The sequence below is a fragment of the Branchiostoma floridae genome, chromosome 8 (assembly GCF_000003815.2).
Source record: "Branchiostoma floridae strain S238N-H82 chromosome 8, Bfl_VNyyK, whole genome shotgun sequence".
Classification (NCBI taxonomy): Eukaryota; Metazoa; Chordata; class Leptocardii; order Amphioxiformes; family Branchiostomatidae; genus Branchiostoma; species Branchiostoma floridae.
The window spans coordinates 23332724-23350093 of NC_049986.1; the positions used below are offsets into that span (position 1 = coordinate 23332724).

Below are 17370 nucleotides of genomic sequence, written 5' to 3' on the forward strand. Positions count from 1 at the left end.
GTTCAGGCGGTTATACTGTGACCTTAGTTCGACCTGGGTAATCAGGTTTTCAACGTTTAACCTTTGCCCCTTCAAGCTTTGTCCGCCATTTTGAATTGCACGAGGCCAAGGAGGAGACCTATTTTTGTCGATACTTTGAGACAAATTTCAACAGACTTTAGCACTACAACAACCAGGCAACATTCCAAGCGTATAGGTAAGAGGTCCAAGGCTCACTTGATCGTACAAATACGACAGGATTGAACTAAATGTACATCGATCTTCAATCGGTTTTGAATGAGAGGGGGGGGGGGGTTAACTAAGAGTGTGACGTGATCTTGGGGGATGTGACCAGTAAAGTTATGAATAAACTGGTACGGGAATATTTTATAGCAGTTAATAAGGGGTTAGAATGCATGTGCAGCGACAGGAATTCTAGGTAATATGTCAAAGATCGTCAGAGCAAGGAGGTTATATATGATATAACCTCCTTGGTCAGAGGATACAAAACCCGTCTGTACATTGTAATGTGCAAATCGAAACAATGGTCTAGACAAGGACTGTTTACCAATTCGGGGCTTTGCCCTTTGACATCACCTACAATTCCTGTCACCGCACATACATGCGTTTCGACCCCTGTGAAAATGCTTATCATATGATTATTTCGACTGGACTAGTCCATTTTTTGTTGGGGAGGGGGAAGTTGCTGTATGGTTTCTCACATCTGCGGGGTCGGGGGTCAGGAGGTTGATAGGAAGAGGTTTACAGATAGATCAAATTATTGCAACAATGAAATAGCATATCACACGAAGTCAGGATGACGATGGTTGTACTGATCTGATTCTCTAATGTTACCATAGGCTGGGCCAAGCAGTGGAAGAAACGTTGAAGAAGAGGACATCGACACTAGCAGCAGAGAGAACAAGACAGGCACGAGAGGGCAACAAGACAAGGAAAAAGAAAATCTGCTCAAGGAAATGAGTGGTGTCGACCTTCCACTGACTGACAAGGCACGTTTATCACAGATACAAACTCATCCAGGACAGATGGAAGGGCAAAGTACACAGGATGCTTTAGATGTTGCTTTGGCTGCATCCCACAGATGCTACCACTGTAAATACAGTGCGCCTTACAAGTCTCAGCTGACCAGGCATATGCGGAAACATACGGGTGAGAAACCCTTCAAGTGCGACCAGTGTGACTATTCTGCTGCACTGAAAGGCAGTTTAATCAACCATATGAGACAGCATACAGGTGAGAGACCCTACAAATGTGACCAGTGCGACTATTCTGCTGCACAGAAAGGCAATCTAGATAACCATATGAGAAAACATACAGGCGAGAAGCCATTCAAGTGTGGCCAGTGTGACTATTCGGCTGCACATCAAAGCAGTTTAGACTACCATATTATGAGCAAGCATACAGGTGAGAGACCCTACAAATGTAACCAGTGTGACTTTTCTACTGCACAAAAAGGCAATCTAGATCTCCATATGAGAAAACATACAGGTGAGAGACCCTACAAATGTGACCAGTGTGACTATTCGGCTGCACAGAAAGGACATCTAGATCACCATATGAGAAAGCATACAGGCGAGAAACCATTCAAGTGTGACCAGTGTGACTATTCGGCTGCACAGAAATGCAATTTAGACCAGCACATGAGAAAACATACAGGTGAGAAACCCTACAAATGTGACCTGTGTGACTATTCGGCTGCAAAGAAAGGCAGTCTAGATCATCATATTATGAGAAAGCATACAGGTGAGAGACCCTACAAATGTGAGCAGTGTGACTATTCTACTGTACGGAAATCTGATGTGGACCACCACATGGCTAAGCACACTGGCGAAAAACCCTACATGTGTGGTGAATGCGGGTACAGGACAGAATACAGGCGCTGCCTGACCCGACATATGAGAGCACATACAGGGGAAAATCCCTACAAATGCCATTTGTGCAGCTTTTCTGCTAAGCAAAAGAATGCTCTGACCATACACATGGCTCGACACACTGATGAAAAGTCCTACATGTGTGGGGACCCTATATGACAAACCATACAGACGAGAAGCCCTACAATTAGTACAAATGTTTCTCCCGCACAGAAATGTAATTTAGACCAACACATGGCTTTACTGGTACACTGGTGAAAATCCCTGCATCTGTGAAGAGTGCGGGTACAGAACTGCTGAAAGGTCTAACCTATCCTGACATATAAGAAGACATTCAGGTGAAAAACTCTACAAATGTGACATATGGGATCATTCTACTTGTTTCGAAGAGTAAAGATACATGTAAATAAGATATTTAGTGGTGTTGTAGCTTGTTTGTTTTCTCTAATCGTTTACTTGCAACATCACATGTAATTTCATTTTACCTTTAGTCTTCGTACTATTGTTTTTATTTATGTAACACGTCTTGTTTTGTTATTCATGTAGTGGGCCCCACGTGAGAAAGAACATGCTAGTAAATATCAATTTAACCTTGTCCATACTGACTCAAAAATTAATACACACGTTTGTACAAATAGACAGTCTGGGAGTTTTATTACTTTATATATTTATGGGATCAATTTTACCCCTCTAGCTGCTGGGACGGTCTTATACGTCCTCAGTGTTTTATCCAGAGTACACCACCTTTATGAAGTTTTATTTACATCAGTGCTACACAAAAAGGCTACACAAAATCATAAACAAATCAGTGCTACACAAAAATGCTACACAAAATCATAAACAAATCAGTGCTACACAAAATCATAAATCACTGCTACACAAAAAGGCCACACAAAATAATAAACAAATCAGTGCTACACAAAATCATAAATCAGTGCTACACAAAAATGCTACACAAAATCATAAACAAATCAGTGCTACACAAAAATGCTCCACAAAATCATAATCACGACATCGAATGCACTACCGCAACACCTTATAGAATCTAAGACTACAGATACCTTCAAAGTTGGGGTAGCCAAGTACTATGGTTACCCCGGCTTCACCCAGCTGTAAGGGTAGGGGCCTGTATCTAGTGTGGCAATATGTACAGTATCACTTGTTCGTTTATTTATGCACCACTTTTTTTCTATTTTGTTGACGGCTTGCACCACCACCACCGGCCACACTTGGGTTAGGCCACTGACCATAAGTAAGTCTTGGACATTATGCCCCACGCGGGGTTTTGTCCAGTATCATCATAATAAGAAGAATACATGTACAAATTTCGTGGCAAACATTAGCATGTTGAAGGTTACGGAATAATACATGACACTATAATGACGGTTGGTTACAGAAACACGAAATGCTAAAAATCACATAGTCCTATACTACTGTCGGACATTCGTAGTTTAGTGGGATAATTGGGTAAATAAACTTTGACCTTTCACCACCGGAAGTGCTGGCCCGAGATACTCCGCCATTTTCGCTATCGGCTGAAAGACAGACTACTTTCCGGACGATTCTCCGCCTTGTTGACTCCGAAATAGGAGGGGTGCATAGGTAAGGCCATTCTTAGTTATTAACGCGCACTAGTCGATGTTATTATGGTAGGTAGATGGTATCAGTACAAGTATACGAACGACTGTTGTGAATGATTTGCACAAAGGCTTAGGATGGGGGAGGGGGGCAATACGATGGTGAACGATACAACAAAATTACAAAGTGTGACCTGGACACCGATAAGTATTTGAACGATTCCGAGTACGCATGTGCAGCGACAAGAATTGTGGGTAATATGTCAAAGGTCTCTGACTTCTTAAACATTTCTTGTCTCCACTATCATATGCATAACAATGTTCAGACGTGATTTGTTTATGTCTCAGGGACCTTCACTTAAAGGTACACTACGTAATATTTTGGCCCCAAGTTAGTAACCCCACCCGCGAATTAGACTCTCCTGTTTGTAAACAACAACTTCCTGACCACCAGTAGGCCGCCCCCTAGGGGTGGGGTAATGAGTTAATCACACTCTGGGCTGGCTACAGGGGAGACCAATCAAGGTCTTCCTCTTTGAAAACACTCATTTTTTTTTCACTTCAGAACAGTATATAATCATACACTTAATCTATCTTTGTAAGGTATCAACACGTTGAGGTTACATTTCCTTCCAAACTGCATGAAATCTTGCTAAAACGCGTTGGTACACCCGATCCCTCGATCTCGGAAGTTAAGCAACGCGCGGTCCGGATAGTGCTTGGATGGGGGACCAACCAAGGACGTCCGGATTGCTGTAGCCTCACGAAGTTTTCCACGAAATCGTCTTCCGGTAGGGACGTAAAACGGGGGTCCCGTGCTCGAGGAGGTGCCTCGACCACGTTAAACAGCCTCATTACTCATACTTTGGGTACCTACTGGCTGGCAAAATACACCAGATGATTATTATTATTATTATTATTAAAACTATGGTCATCAGACACGCCATGCTCGTAATACTAATGGACACACAAGACAAGTGATAAGCCATATGTGGGCAAGACTCCCCTCGAAGATCACAGTTTTTAAACATGTTTGTATGATGTAATGATGTTGCAACTTCTCTCACTGAGCATTGGTATGCAATGCTAAAGGTAGATTTAGCTTACTTATGAAAATAAAATTAAGGAAAATCTACTTTTAGTATTACGTATTAATTTTACGTAGTGAAGTTTTAATATTTACCACAATTCCTGTCGTGAACGTCCCTATTTCGCACAGATTGGACATTTAAGTTATGAACCACCAACACCGGGAAGGACCTCTTCTCTTTTAAAAGTTTTCGATAAGTGAGGTGGGTTCTTTATAGCCTCCATAGCAGGCTCTCACGCGCCGGGCCGGTAGTCAGAGAAAGCTAGCAATCAGCGACCCAGTACAAAAAGAAATGGCCAGCAAAAGTGTATTATGAGCCAAAAAAGACCCGAGAGAGCCTGCTGTGGAGGCTAGGTTCTTTGAACTCTTTTAAAAAATCGGGACTCATTTAACGTCCTGATCAAAGCTAGATACAAACATTTTCGTCTCCTGAGAGAAGCAATCAAAGTCATGCAGTGAACCGCCATTTCCAAGGGCACAGTATCAGGGAATGTCAGAGGATTCGAACCCTGGACCTCGGTTTCCTCTACTATGACACCACACGATGCCACATGAAGTATGGTAGTCTTTTTGATTTGTCAAGTTTTTGACAATTCAATGTTGTTTCAGAAATGGATGAGACAAGCAACGAGAGTCCTGTGGGCGAACTGCCAACTGAACACCCTGGGGACGAGAGAAGCAGCGAGAGTCCTGTGGGCGAACTGTCAACTGTACACCCTGGGGACGAGAGAAGCAGCGAGATTCCTGTGGGCGAACTGCGAACTGAACACCCTGGGGACGAGAGAAGCAGCGAAATTCCTGTGGATGAACTACCAACTGTACACCCTGGGGACGAGAGAAGCAGCGAGATTCCTGTGGACGAACTGCCGACTGTACACCCTGGGGACAAGACAAGCAGCGAGATTCCTGTGGACGAACCTCCAACTGGGCATCATTGGAACGAGACAGACATTAGCGAGAAATTAGACATGGGAAGGCAGCAGGACGAGGAAGAGGGTATTTTATATTGGGGAAAGAGCGAAGTAACATATGGCGATCCTCCCGCCACACAGGATCGAACAGAGCAGACGGAAGGGATTGCTGTGAAAGGTAGTGTGGAGAAAAACTTTACGAATACGGAGCTTGACTTCAGAACAGCTTCAAAGAGTGATATATTCGGACACGCCTTGGCCAAACCCCATGCAGGTGAGAAACGTTATACATGTGACCAGTGCGACTATTCTGCTGCAAGGAAAGACTCTTTAGACCGCCACATTGCCAAACATACTGGAGAAAAACCCTACATATGTGGAGAGTGCGGGCACAGAACAGCTCACAGGTCCGACTTAACCAAACACATGAGAATACATTCGGGTGATAAACCCTACAAATGTGACAAGTGCGACTATTCGTCGGTGCGAAAATGTGACTTGGACAAGCACAAGTCTAAACACAGCAGAGAAACAGGGCAGACGGACAGGCTTGCGGTGAAAAGTAATGCGGAGAAACGCTTGATCTGTATAGAGTGTGACTATAGAACAACTTCAAAGAGAGATTTGGTCAGACACGCCAGAACTCATACAGGGGAGAAACCTTATAAGTGTGACCAGTGCGACTTTTCTGCGGCAAGGAAAGACCATTTAAACCGCCACATGTTCCAACACAGTGGAGTAAAACCCTACATGTGTGGAGATTGTGATTATAGAACAGTACGCAAGTCTGACTTGGCCACACACATGGCAATACATACAGGTGAGAAACCCTACAAGTGTGGCAAGTGCGACTATTCGTCTGTACGAAAAAATGCCTTGAACAAACATCTTTCTATACACAGCAGAGAAGCAGAGCACTCGGGCAGGCTTGTAAAACGTACTAAGGAGAAACGCTTCGCATGTGAAAAGTGCGACTTCAAGGCATCTGCAAAGAAAGACTTATCCAGGCACACCAGAACACACACAGGTGAGAAACCCCATAAGTGTGACCAGTGCGACTATTCTGCTGCACATGAATTTTATCTTAAGTTGCACATGGCTAAGCACTCCGGAGAGAAGCCCTACCTTTGCGACGAGTGCGAATTTAGGACGGCCCACCGGTCTGCTTTAGCCAAACATAAGAGAATAAAGCATACAGACGAGAAACCCTATAAGTGCGACCAATGTAATTATACAGCTCCAAGGAAAAGCTACTTGGACCAACACAAGCTGCGACACACAGGTGAGAAACCTCACTTGTGTTGGGAGTGCGGATACAGGACCTCCAACAGGTCTGGTCTGAACAAGCACATGAGAACGCACACGGGTGAAAAACCCTATAAGTGTGACCAGTGCAGCTATTGTGCTGCACAGAAAGGCAAGTTAGACCGTCACAAGCTCACGCATACTGGCGAGAAGCCCTACATGTGTGAAGAGTGTGGGTTCCGGACGGCTCATAGGGCTACGCTGACCATTCATAAGAGAAAGCATACGGGCGAGAAACCTTACAAATGTGACCAATGTGACTATTCTACCCGAGCAAAAAATAACCTTAACAAACACATGGTCCGACATACGTCTTAATAATATCGTTCACAGTGGAAAAATATACAGTTAACATGAAAGCTGGTAGACAAAGACTGAAGAACAATATAGTATATGTCTGCTCTAGTGTAACTTATTGTACATGTAACATGTAAATTGTAACTTATTGTAACTTATCGGGTCCGACTTTGTCTGAAACATTGTACGACAAAGGGTCCAACCTGTCTTTAATCCACCCCATGGATAAATTTAACTTCATTCTAAGAGAAGAAAACCCTTACGGTGTACCTATAGGAAATATGTCGAAGCATTGTTAGACCTTACAACCTTTAGTATGAATGATATATTTAAGTCAACATTTTGATAATTCGTACCTGTTTGTTATAGCACCATAAATGTATTAACGTGCATAGATCTATAGGCATAGAAGGCGTTACGAAAGTCTCTGTACTCTGTACTGTCTCTATTGTGTCAATAAAGATGACACTTCATGACTAATGACTTTTACATGGCTATTATATACTAGTATGTTGTATATTTAAAGTGTGTATAAATTTTTAGACTTTGATGATATGTCGATTTATTAATAGTCAAATGTGTACTAGTAATGTTCTGCAATGCAGAGAAGTGTATACGTCAGCGGACTTCATGTTTTTGTGGTGTAATCAATAAATTTCAAAGACAATATAACACTGTGCTCATATTGTCTATGCTTTTTAAATTTTTGTTTCATTTCATTTTTTTATATCATTGATAATTACTATTACTATAGTGTTTTATATGATATGAAAATATCTAATTTGTATGGAAAAATAAGATGTACTGTTTGCACAATATAAGTTACAAAGCTGTCTAAAACACATTTTCGTGTTGTCCATACATGTCATCTATATGCACAATATATGGGTAGTGTACAATAGAGATGTATTGTTACCCAGGGTAGCCCACTCAGTGATTTACATGTACACTGCTTTGCAGTGGGGCCCTGCATTACATGTATGTATGTAACTATGTATGTATGTATTACATGAAATTGAAATTTAACATTAACATATGGTGGCATACAACGTATAACGTACAATAAATGAATAACAATAGTAAAGATACTGATGTAAACAATAACAACTAAATGATATTAATGATTTATACAAATCATGAAAGAATAATTATGGTAACGAGACTAATTAAAAATATATATAATGATATCAAAATAGATACTACCAATGATAATTGTGATAATGCGTATCAATTTGATCAATAATTTTGGCATTTTCCCCTGCCATGTGATTTTTGACGATTCATACATTAACCACCTACCCGAAGTATGTTTGCTTAATCAGAGTTAAAGGAAATGTTCGCACGATATCCCTCAATTAAAACACGCGAAAACTGAAAGAAAGGGGTCCTAAATTATACCAAAGTAAGTAAACAATGACAAAAAAAAATCGTAGTTGTAGTGGAGTTAAAAGTTATACTGTGCAGCCATTGCTGTATGTATGTGTTACAGGCAAATATAATAAATTACCACCACAACGGCATGGGTAATCAGGTATATTAACTTTGACCTTTGACCCCATCATACCAGAAGGGTCAGTTTACCTCTCCGCCATTTTGGTTTCTCGGAGCACATATAGTTGCTTGCAGTTTTTCGCAGCAGTACATCGTCTCAGCAATATAGCAGGACCATAAACTGGCAGGTAAGACCCTTTTATATCTGTCTGTTCAGTCTTGTCTTGGCGTGATAATTCTTGAGTAGTCTAGTCAGGTTTGTGACTGGAATATCATCGTTAGTGTTGTGTCTTTTAGTACTACCGTAGGGGAGGGGGGCTTAAACCAGCGGTGGACGGTTTGGTACAAATCAAAGCATTCAACAATACTTAGCATGGTCCTCATGTTATGGTGAGGAGAATATTCTTGGCATATCGTAAGGCACGGTCAGTTAATTAAGTTTGTGTATCATATGTGTGTGCGTGTGCATTTATGTGCAACTATTATTGAATTGCAAATTAAGTTCACATTGTTTTCAACAGTTCAGTCACTTAAAGTGAAGATGGACATTCAGTGGTTCATGTGCCCCATTGCACTTTGTGATAGTGGCCTGATAATGACGTGGATCAGAGTTGTCGTTCTTTTTTATTACAGTCAAGTTCAGTTCAGTCATCCATCTGGTGACACGGTTGTAATTGCTGTTTTTCATGTCTCAGAAATGGAAGAAGCAAGTTGTGGCGCAGGGCATCCTGGGAACGATGAAGAAATGGTAGAACCAAGCTGTGATGTCTGGGATGATCCGGAAGTGGACACAGAAAGGCAGCAGGACGAGGGACAGGAAATCCTGTGGGAGGAAACGCAAAGTACGACTTCCAACCAGTGTGAGGAGAGAGGAGCCACACCACAGACACATGTACAGCCCCATACAGGCCAGATGGTAGCCTTAGTTGACACTGGAGCAGTATTTAGGGAGCATAATTACTCTAAAACGGCTGGCGTCCAGGCTAGGCAGGCGGATGGACATGATGCAACAGATACCTCTGGTACAGCCCCTGTAGAGGAGGGTTCTTTACACAAGACGAAGAAGCCGCACAATAGTGGATTTTCTTCGCTGGTTAAAACAGGCTTAAATAAACACAAGACTAAACGCACAAAACGCTTCGTATGTGGAGAGTGCGGATACAGGACGGTAAGTATGTCTTACCTTAACAAGCATATCAAGAAGCATCCAGCTAAGAAACCCTATAAGTGTAAAAAGTGTGACTTTTCTTCTGCACGGAAAAGGTGTTTAGCCACACACATGTTACGGCACACTGGTGAAAAACCCTTCATGTGTGGGGAGTGCGGACACAGGACGGTTACTAAATCTGACCTAGCCAAACATATGAGAACACATACAGGTGAGAAACCTCACAAATGTGACCAGTGCGACTTTGCCTCCGCATGTAAGGACCGTCTAAGGAGGCACATGTTTAAACATGGTGGTGAGAAACCCTTTCAGTGTGGAGAGTGCGGGTACAGGGCGATTGATAGGTTTGATCTATCCATGCATATGAAAAGACATACAGATGGGAAATCCTTTAAATGTGATCAGTGCGACTTTTCTTCTGCGTGGAAAAGGAGTTTAGCCCGACACATGTTGGTACACACTGAAAATAAACCCTACATGTGTGGAGAGTGCGAGTACAAGACGACTGTGAAAAATTACCTTACCAAGCATATGAAGAAACATACAGGTGAGAAACCCTTCAATTGTGATCAGTGCGACTACAGGACGATTACCAAAGATAACCTTACCAAACATATCAGAAAACATACGGGTGAAAAACCCTATAAGTGTGGAGAGTGTGAGTATCGGACGGCTGATAGGTCTCAACTATCCAAGCATATGAGAACACATACAGGTGAAAAACCCTATAAATGTGACCAGTGCGACTTTTCTGCTGCACAGAAAGGCAGTTTAGTCCTACACATGTCACGACCACGCTCGTACCCAGCGCCGCGAAGAAGCCATAGGTTTAGATTGTGGGCTCAACCAATACACAAATAAAACTATATGGAATCCACATCTGTCATTTTGTTTTGCTTTATGTTTGTCTCAATTACCTTAGCAAATCGTAAGTTGTGTGACCATTCTGTGCGTCTCTATAGACTATACAACGTGAGACTGTACCCCAGTTAGCTAGCGTTTTCTACAGTTACCGAGGCGAAAACAAGACGAAAGTTTACTATTTCGGGGGTAAAATGTTGCCACAATGGTGATACGTTATATCAAAGGGAACTTTAAAATGTACCTAATTTGGTGGCGCTGCGAGAGTGTTAGATTACCCCTCTAGATTGCCGAGAGGGGAGTTATGTCACGGAAGGGAGTTTGCTACGGTCAGCGCGTTTGGCCTTCTCCGCGGACGCGCCAGTAGCTCTCCTTCCCAGGTTTATATCGCTTCCCCCAGCATGCTTTGCGCGGAAAAGTTACACTCGTACCCAGGACACAAAGACTTGGTAAACACGAAAAGGCGCCCCGCTATGCTCAGTGGGCCCGGGGCGTGGATCTAATTAAAGGACGCTGTGGAGGAGCGTGTGTCACGACATACTGGCGAGAAACCCTTCATGTGTGGAGAGTGCGAGTTCAGGACAGCTCACAGGTCTTCCCTAGCCAAACACAGGATGAAACATACAGGTGAAAATCCCCACAAATATGTGCAGTGGGACTATGCCTCCGCGCTGAAGACTGACCTTAGGAAACACAAGTTTATATGTCATGACGAGAAACCTTACAAATGTGACCAGTGCGACTATTCCGCTGCACGGAAACGGTATTTGGATCAACACATGGCTAATCACATCGGTAAGAAACCCTACATGTGTGAGAAATGTGGATATATGACTGCTGGCAGGTATGAACTATCAAGGCACATGAGGAAACATACAGGCGAAAAGCCCTACAAGTGCGACCAATGCGACTATTCTGCTGCACGGAAAGCACATTTAGACAAGCACATGGCAAAGCATACGGGTAACAAGCCCTACTTGTGTGAGCAGTGCGGGTACAGGTCAGCTAGCAAGTCTGACCTAACTGTACATCTAAGAAAACACACCGGTGAGAAACCTTACAAATGTGACCTGTGTGACCATTCTACTACACGGAAAATATATTTGAACCAACACATGGCGACGCAGACAGGCAATAAACCCTACATGTGTGAGGTATGCGGTTACGGAGCAGTGAGCAAGTCTCGCTTATCTGTACACCTTAGAACACATACAGGTGACAAGCAGAAGAAGAAACACACGACCTAGACACCTTGTTTGCTTGGAGACAGCAAGACGGTTGTTAAGGTGTACTCTCACTGGACTTGGGGCACGCTTGCGGCATTGCGGGTTTCGAAAGATACTCAACGAATTTCAGAGATAACGAAGTTTCTTACTTTTTGTGTATTTTGTCGTCTTCTAAGTCATACTTTTCGGTATTACGCAATATTTAAATTTTGAAAAATCGGAGAAAATAACAAAACAGTGACGCAGTGAACGAACCCCGCAATGCTGCAAGCGCGCCCCAAGTCCAGTGATAGTGCACCGTTAGCTTTGTCTTTAACCGTGCATGTGAGAAAACACTCCGAGTGTGACGTGAAAAATATTTCAAGTTGGATTGCTTTAACTTATTCCCCTAGACTGTATGTTGACTACACATCACTAATAATACTGTGCCGTCATTGTATACTTTATTAAGTTTTGTTACAACATTAAAAAATCGATAGGTTATGTTTATATCTTAGATTATTAGAAGTACGTTATGTTTAATTAAAATAAAAACGACCAGCTGTAAGTTGCAAAGCTGTTTGAAATGTGTATTTATTTGGTTCTAAGGCCACACCAATTTAATTTCTTGGTTCACGGATTTTTTCATAAAAAATATGGAGCGAGAGGGCGAAATAAAAATAAAAATAAAAATTGTAAAATGGTTGGGGTAAAGGTAACGGCTAATCCAAAACATAAAGAATAAAAAGTTTTCAGCTTGAAAAAAGTAAAAAACACTATTATTGTACAGTAACAGCACCTGTACCCTCACTTTAAGGAGCTTATAATATAAAGGCCAATTTGCTACACCAGAAAGTTGGTGAATGGTTTCATTTTGGGTGACAATTTGCTGAGTGGTAATTTTTATTTTTATTTTTTTCTCCAAAAAATAGGAGCGAGCGAATCCGTGAACCAAGAAATTAAATTTGTGTGGCCTAAAAATCAGTACATCAATGGAGAAGCTTTATTGACACGACAAAAAGTATAGTGTCTTTTGTAAGGTCAACTGTAAACCAGAGACAATATATCAATTATTTAAACAACGAATCAATCATTTTGACATTTTCCCATCAATGTGATGTCTGAATGTTCATGTAGTCTCTACCAGACTCCGGATCGCTGGAAAATCGTAGAAATGGAACAAAAAGAGAGGAATATAACCAGCCAGGGAACAGCTCGCGATCCTAGGAGATCGCGTGCTGTTCCCTGGCCGGTTATATTCCTCTGGCCGGCTTACTCCTTTATTTGTTCCATTTCTACGATTTTTCCAGCGATCCGGAGTCTGGTGGAGACTAATGTTCATGTATGTCTACCGAAAGTAAGGTGTCTGTCTAATCAGTGTGAAAGGCAATTTTCGCACGAATTCCCTCCAGTGCAAAATGCACGAAAACAAGAACAAAGGGTTCCAAATTAGAAACAAATCGTGTGAATACAAGAAATAGCGTCATTGCAGTGGAGTTATAAGTTTTACTGGGTAGTCCTTGTTCTATGTTTTTGTACAGGCTGTTAAACATAAATCGTCATTGCTTGTGAGTAAAATACCGGTAATCAGGTATACAATATAAACTTTGACCTCCGCCCTCACAAGACCAGAGGGGTCAGTTTCTTCGCCGCCATTTTGGTTTGTCGGGAGCATCTTTTCTTTGCAGTACATGCAGTCCGTCGCAATTTTTTTACGACAAGACAACATCACTGCAAATTAGCAGGGCCACAATCCGACAGGTAAGGCATTTGTTAACCGTGTTCTCCCTCTAGGATTGCTTATTTTTCAGTAGTCTGGAAACAGAGTTCTCTTTACTGGAAAGTTAGTGTTACATGTTCAGTTTGTAAGAGGGAGGGGGTGTTTCGAGCTGCGTGTATGTGCAGCTCTGTGTATATGTGTGCGTGTATGTGCATCTCTGTGTATATGTGTGCGTTAATGTGCAGCTCTGTATGTATGTGTGCGTTAATGTGCAGCTCTGTGTATATGTGTGCGTTAATGTGCAGCTCTGTATGTATGTGTGCGTTAATGTGCATCTCTGTGTATATGTGTGCGTGTATGTACAGCTCTGTGTATTTGTGTGTGCATGCATGTGCAGCTCTGTATATATATGTGCAAGGAGCTTTTATCAGTTTATCTGATAAAAGCTCCTTGATATGTGTGTGTGTGTGTGTGTGTATGTTCAGCTTTGTGTATATGTGTGTGCGTGTATGTTCGGTTACTGTTGAAAGCGAAAAACTAGGCCCAATGCCATAATATAATGTCCCATTGTACTCAATGATAGTTACTTAACACAGATGTATATATGGGCGTAATTATCAAAACTGCCGCTGATTTTACTTCTTATTTTTGCTACTCAGAAATGGAAGAACCAAGCCGTGGTGCAGGGCATCCTGGGAATGATGAAGAAATGGAAGAGCCAAGCTGTGGTGCAGGGCATGCTGGGAACAATGCCGGGGAAGATCAGGAAGTAGACACAGAAAGGCAGCAGGACGAGGGGCAGGAAATTCTGAGGGAGGAAACACACAGTACGACTTCCAACCCGTCTGACTCTGAGGAGAGAGGAGCCACACCACAGGCACATGTACAGCCTCATACAGGCCAGATGGAAGCCTGGATACCGGCCTTGTTAGTAACAGTCGGCACTGGAGCACTCACTGGGGAACAGAGTGACTCTAACACGGCTGGCGTCCAGGCTAGGCAAACGGATGCACATGATGCGACACAAACTGCTGGTGCTTCCCCTGTAGATGAAGGTTCTTTACACAAGACAAGAGAGAAGTGGTACAATTGTGACGAGTGCGACTTTTCTTCATCATCTAAAACAAGTGTAAAGAAACACAAGGCTAAGCACACAAAATCCTTCATGTGTGGAGAGTGTGGGTACAGGACAGTTGATAAATCTTCCCTATGCAAGCACATGAAAACTCATACAGGCGAGAAAGCCTTCAAATGTGGAGAGTGTGGATACAGGGCGGCAGTCAGGTTTCACCTGTCGGAACATATAAGAACACATACAGGCGAAAAGCCCTACAAGTGTGACCGGTGCGACTATTCCTCTGCATTTAAATCTGGTTTGAACAGACATATGATCAAACACACTGGAGAAAAACCTTACATGTGTGGAGAATGTGAATACAGGACTGCTGACAGGTCTTCCTTAACCGTACATATGAGAGAACATACAGGTCAGAAACCCTACAAGTGTGATCAGTGCAACTATTCCTCTGCACGGAAGAATCATCTTAGGAAACATGCAGTTGAGAAACATTCAGGTGAGAAACCCTACAAATGTGACCAGTGCGAATTTTCTTCTGTGTGGAAAAAGAGTTTAGACCTACACATGGCACGACACACTGGTGAGAAGCCCTTCATGTGTGGAGAGTGCGAGTATCAGACGGCTGCTAGGCCTGACCTAGCCAAACATATGAGAAAACATACCGGTGACAAACCTCACAAATGTGACCAGTGCGACTTTTCCTCTGCACGGAAGGATAATCTAAGGAAACACATGTTCAAACATACTGGTGATAAACCTTACAAATGTGAGCAGTGCGAATTTTCTTCTGTGTGGAAAAAGAGTTTAGACCTACACTTGTCACGACACGCTGGTGAAAAGCCCTTCATGTGTGGAGAGTGCGAGTATCGGACGGCTGCTAGGCCTGACCTAGCCAGACACATGACAAAACATACCGGTGACAAACCTCACAAATGTGACCAGTGCGACTATTCCTCTGCACGGAAGGATAATCTAAGGAAACACATGTTCAAACATGCTGGTGAGAAACTAGATGATTTCCATCCAGTCTTCGGAGAAAGCCACACCACCACTACAGTGGGTACAGAGACAGATGCTAGCCTGGATACAGTAACAGTTGGAAGTCGGGCAATTAATGGGGAGCAGAGTGACTTTAACATGGCTGGCGTCCAGGCTAGGCAGACGAATGGACACAATGCGGCACATGCCGCTGGTGCCCTGTAGATGAGGGTTCCGTACACAAGACAATGGAGAAGTCATACAATTGTGACGAGTGCGACTTTTCTTCGCCTTTTAGAAGAAATTTGACCATACACAGGGCTAAACACACCAAACCCTACATGTGTGGAGAGTGTGAGTACAGGACCGCTTACAGATCTGCCCTATCCCTACACATGAGAAATCACACGGGTGAGAAACACACACCCCGTACTTCAAACGAGAAAAAAAACGGCAAGTATAAGTGTGAGGAGTATGATTTCAGGACGGATTATAGATCTAAGATGTCGGAACACCTGAGGACACATTCAATTCAGGTGAGAAACCCTACAAATGTGACTTATGCGACTATTCTGCTGCACGGAAACGAAGTTTAGCTGCACACCTAAGGAAACACACCGGTGAGAAACCCTACAAATGTGACATATGCGACTATTCTGCTGCACGGAAAAGCTGTTTAGACCAGCACATGACGACGCACGACGACGAGGCCCTACGTGTGTGAGGAATGTGGTTACGGGACAGTTAGCAAGTCGCACTTAACCATACACCTAAGAAGACATACAGGGGAGAAACCTTACAAATGTGACATGTGTGACTATTCAGCTGCACACGCCAACAGTCTAAAACTGCACAAGAAGAAACACATGTGTTAGACGCCGTTTGTGGAGAGTGCAGAAACGGGGCGTTTTAGGTCTGTCTTAAAGTTAAGGGCACAACCAGCCGTACGTGTTATTTTGTCCGTACGTTTTTTGGCAGGTCACATCCGCCACGTTTTTCTGAAAACGTTCAGGCTGTACAGGGCAGGCGCGTCGCCCGTACTGGCACGCACGGGGAGCAGCCAGCATGCAGACAAAGTTCTGCCTGCACGTTAAGTTCTACGGCATGTTTTCGTGCTCCAAGATCCGTCGGATTCCGTACGAGTTCATACGGAGGAGGTACGTACCACTTACGGATCCCAAAAGATTTGCCCACGATTTTGCACGTAGACAGCACGTACGGCGGGTTGTGCCCTTAGCTTAAGAGAACACACTGAATGTGAGGTACAAACCGTTTGTTGTTGTGATTGATGTCATAATTTCTCTAAAAATGTATAAACTTGAGACTGAAATATCTAATTTTGTGAACATCTTTATCAGCGCCTGAGTTGATTTTGAGTTGACCGAATCCTTGGACGTCCGTCGGAAGCAAAGAACATCATCTTCTTCTGATAATGTAGATCACTTTAACCCTATTCAAACCGGGGGGGTTGGGGGGGGGGGGGCTTTTGAGGCCCGCGCTAACTTCGATGTCCTATAACGCCAGAATGGCTTACGCTAGAGCCACCAAATTTGGTGAGTTTTCCTAAAATATTGTTGGCAACAATTTTACGAAGTTTGACAAATTTTTTTATTTTTCTTGTTGCCATGGCAACGTTTGTTGACAGGCAGTTTTGCCAAAAATCACTATTTTTGGTTCTAACTATGTATTTTTCACATTTATTTGCTATATTACTGCGATTTTGTTACATAAATGAAATCTTATATTATTCAGCATATCTTTCATAATTATATGTGCATAAATTATGCTAATTTTATGACGTCATCAGCCCAAAATCCA

At 42.8% G+C, this 17370-nt stretch overlaps 4 protein-coding genes across 5 annotated transcripts; all 4 read left to right on the forward strand.

Moving 5' to 3' along the window:
• Positions 1 to 70: 70 nt before the first annotated feature.
• On the forward strand, positions 71 to 2508 carry LOC118421658 (zinc finger protein 525-like). The gene is made up of 2 exons (XM_035829095.1): positions 71 to 196; positions 840 to 2508. The coding sequence occupies exon 2, from the start codon at positions 957 to 959 to the stop codon at positions 2028 to 2030; it is 1074 nt and encodes a 357-aa protein (XP_035684988.1). The 5' UTR covers positions 71 to 196; positions 840 to 956; the 3' UTR covers positions 2031 to 2508.
• Positions 2509 to 3371: 863 nt separating this feature from the next.
• LOC118421617 (zinc finger protein 708-like) lies at positions 3372 to 7321 on the forward strand. The gene is made up of 2 exons (XM_035828977.1): positions 3372 to 3473; positions 5148 to 7321. The coding sequence occupies exon 2, from the start codon at positions 5150 to 5152 to the stop codon at positions 7070 to 7072; it is 1923 nt and encodes a 640-aa protein (XP_035684870.1). The 5' UTR covers positions 3372 to 3473; positions 5148 to 5149; the 3' UTR covers positions 7073 to 7321.
• Positions 7322 to 9247: 1926 nt separating this feature from the next.
• On the forward strand, positions 9248 to 11927 carry LOC118421741 (zinc finger protein 260-like). Of its 2 annotated transcripts, XM_035829242.1 has the most exons (3): positions 9248 to 10341; positions 10426 to 10503; positions 11109 to 11927. In XM_035829242.1, the coding sequence occupies exons 1-3, from the start codon at positions 9288 to 9290 to the stop codon at positions 11816 to 11818; spliced, it is 1842 nt and encodes a 613-aa protein (XP_035685135.1). In that variant the 5' UTR covers positions 9248 to 9287; the 3' UTR covers positions 11819 to 11927. The 2 variants fall into 2 exon arrangements, with proteins under 2 accessions (XP_035685135.1, XP_035685134.1); XM_035829241.1 differs by having other exon boundaries at positions 9248 to 10503.
• A 1541-nt stretch (positions 11928 to 13468) lies between these two features.
• Positions 13469 to 15777, forward strand: LOC118421985 (gastrula zinc finger protein XlCGF57.1-like). The gene is made up of 2 exons (XM_035829489.1): positions 13469 to 13537; positions 14156 to 15777. The coding sequence occupies exon 2, from the start codon at positions 14158 to 14160 to the stop codon at positions 15775 to 15777; it is 1620 nt and encodes a 539-aa protein (XP_035685382.1). The 5' UTR covers positions 13469 to 13537; positions 14156 to 14157.
• The last annotated feature ends 1593 nt before the right edge of the window (positions 15778 to 17370 follow it).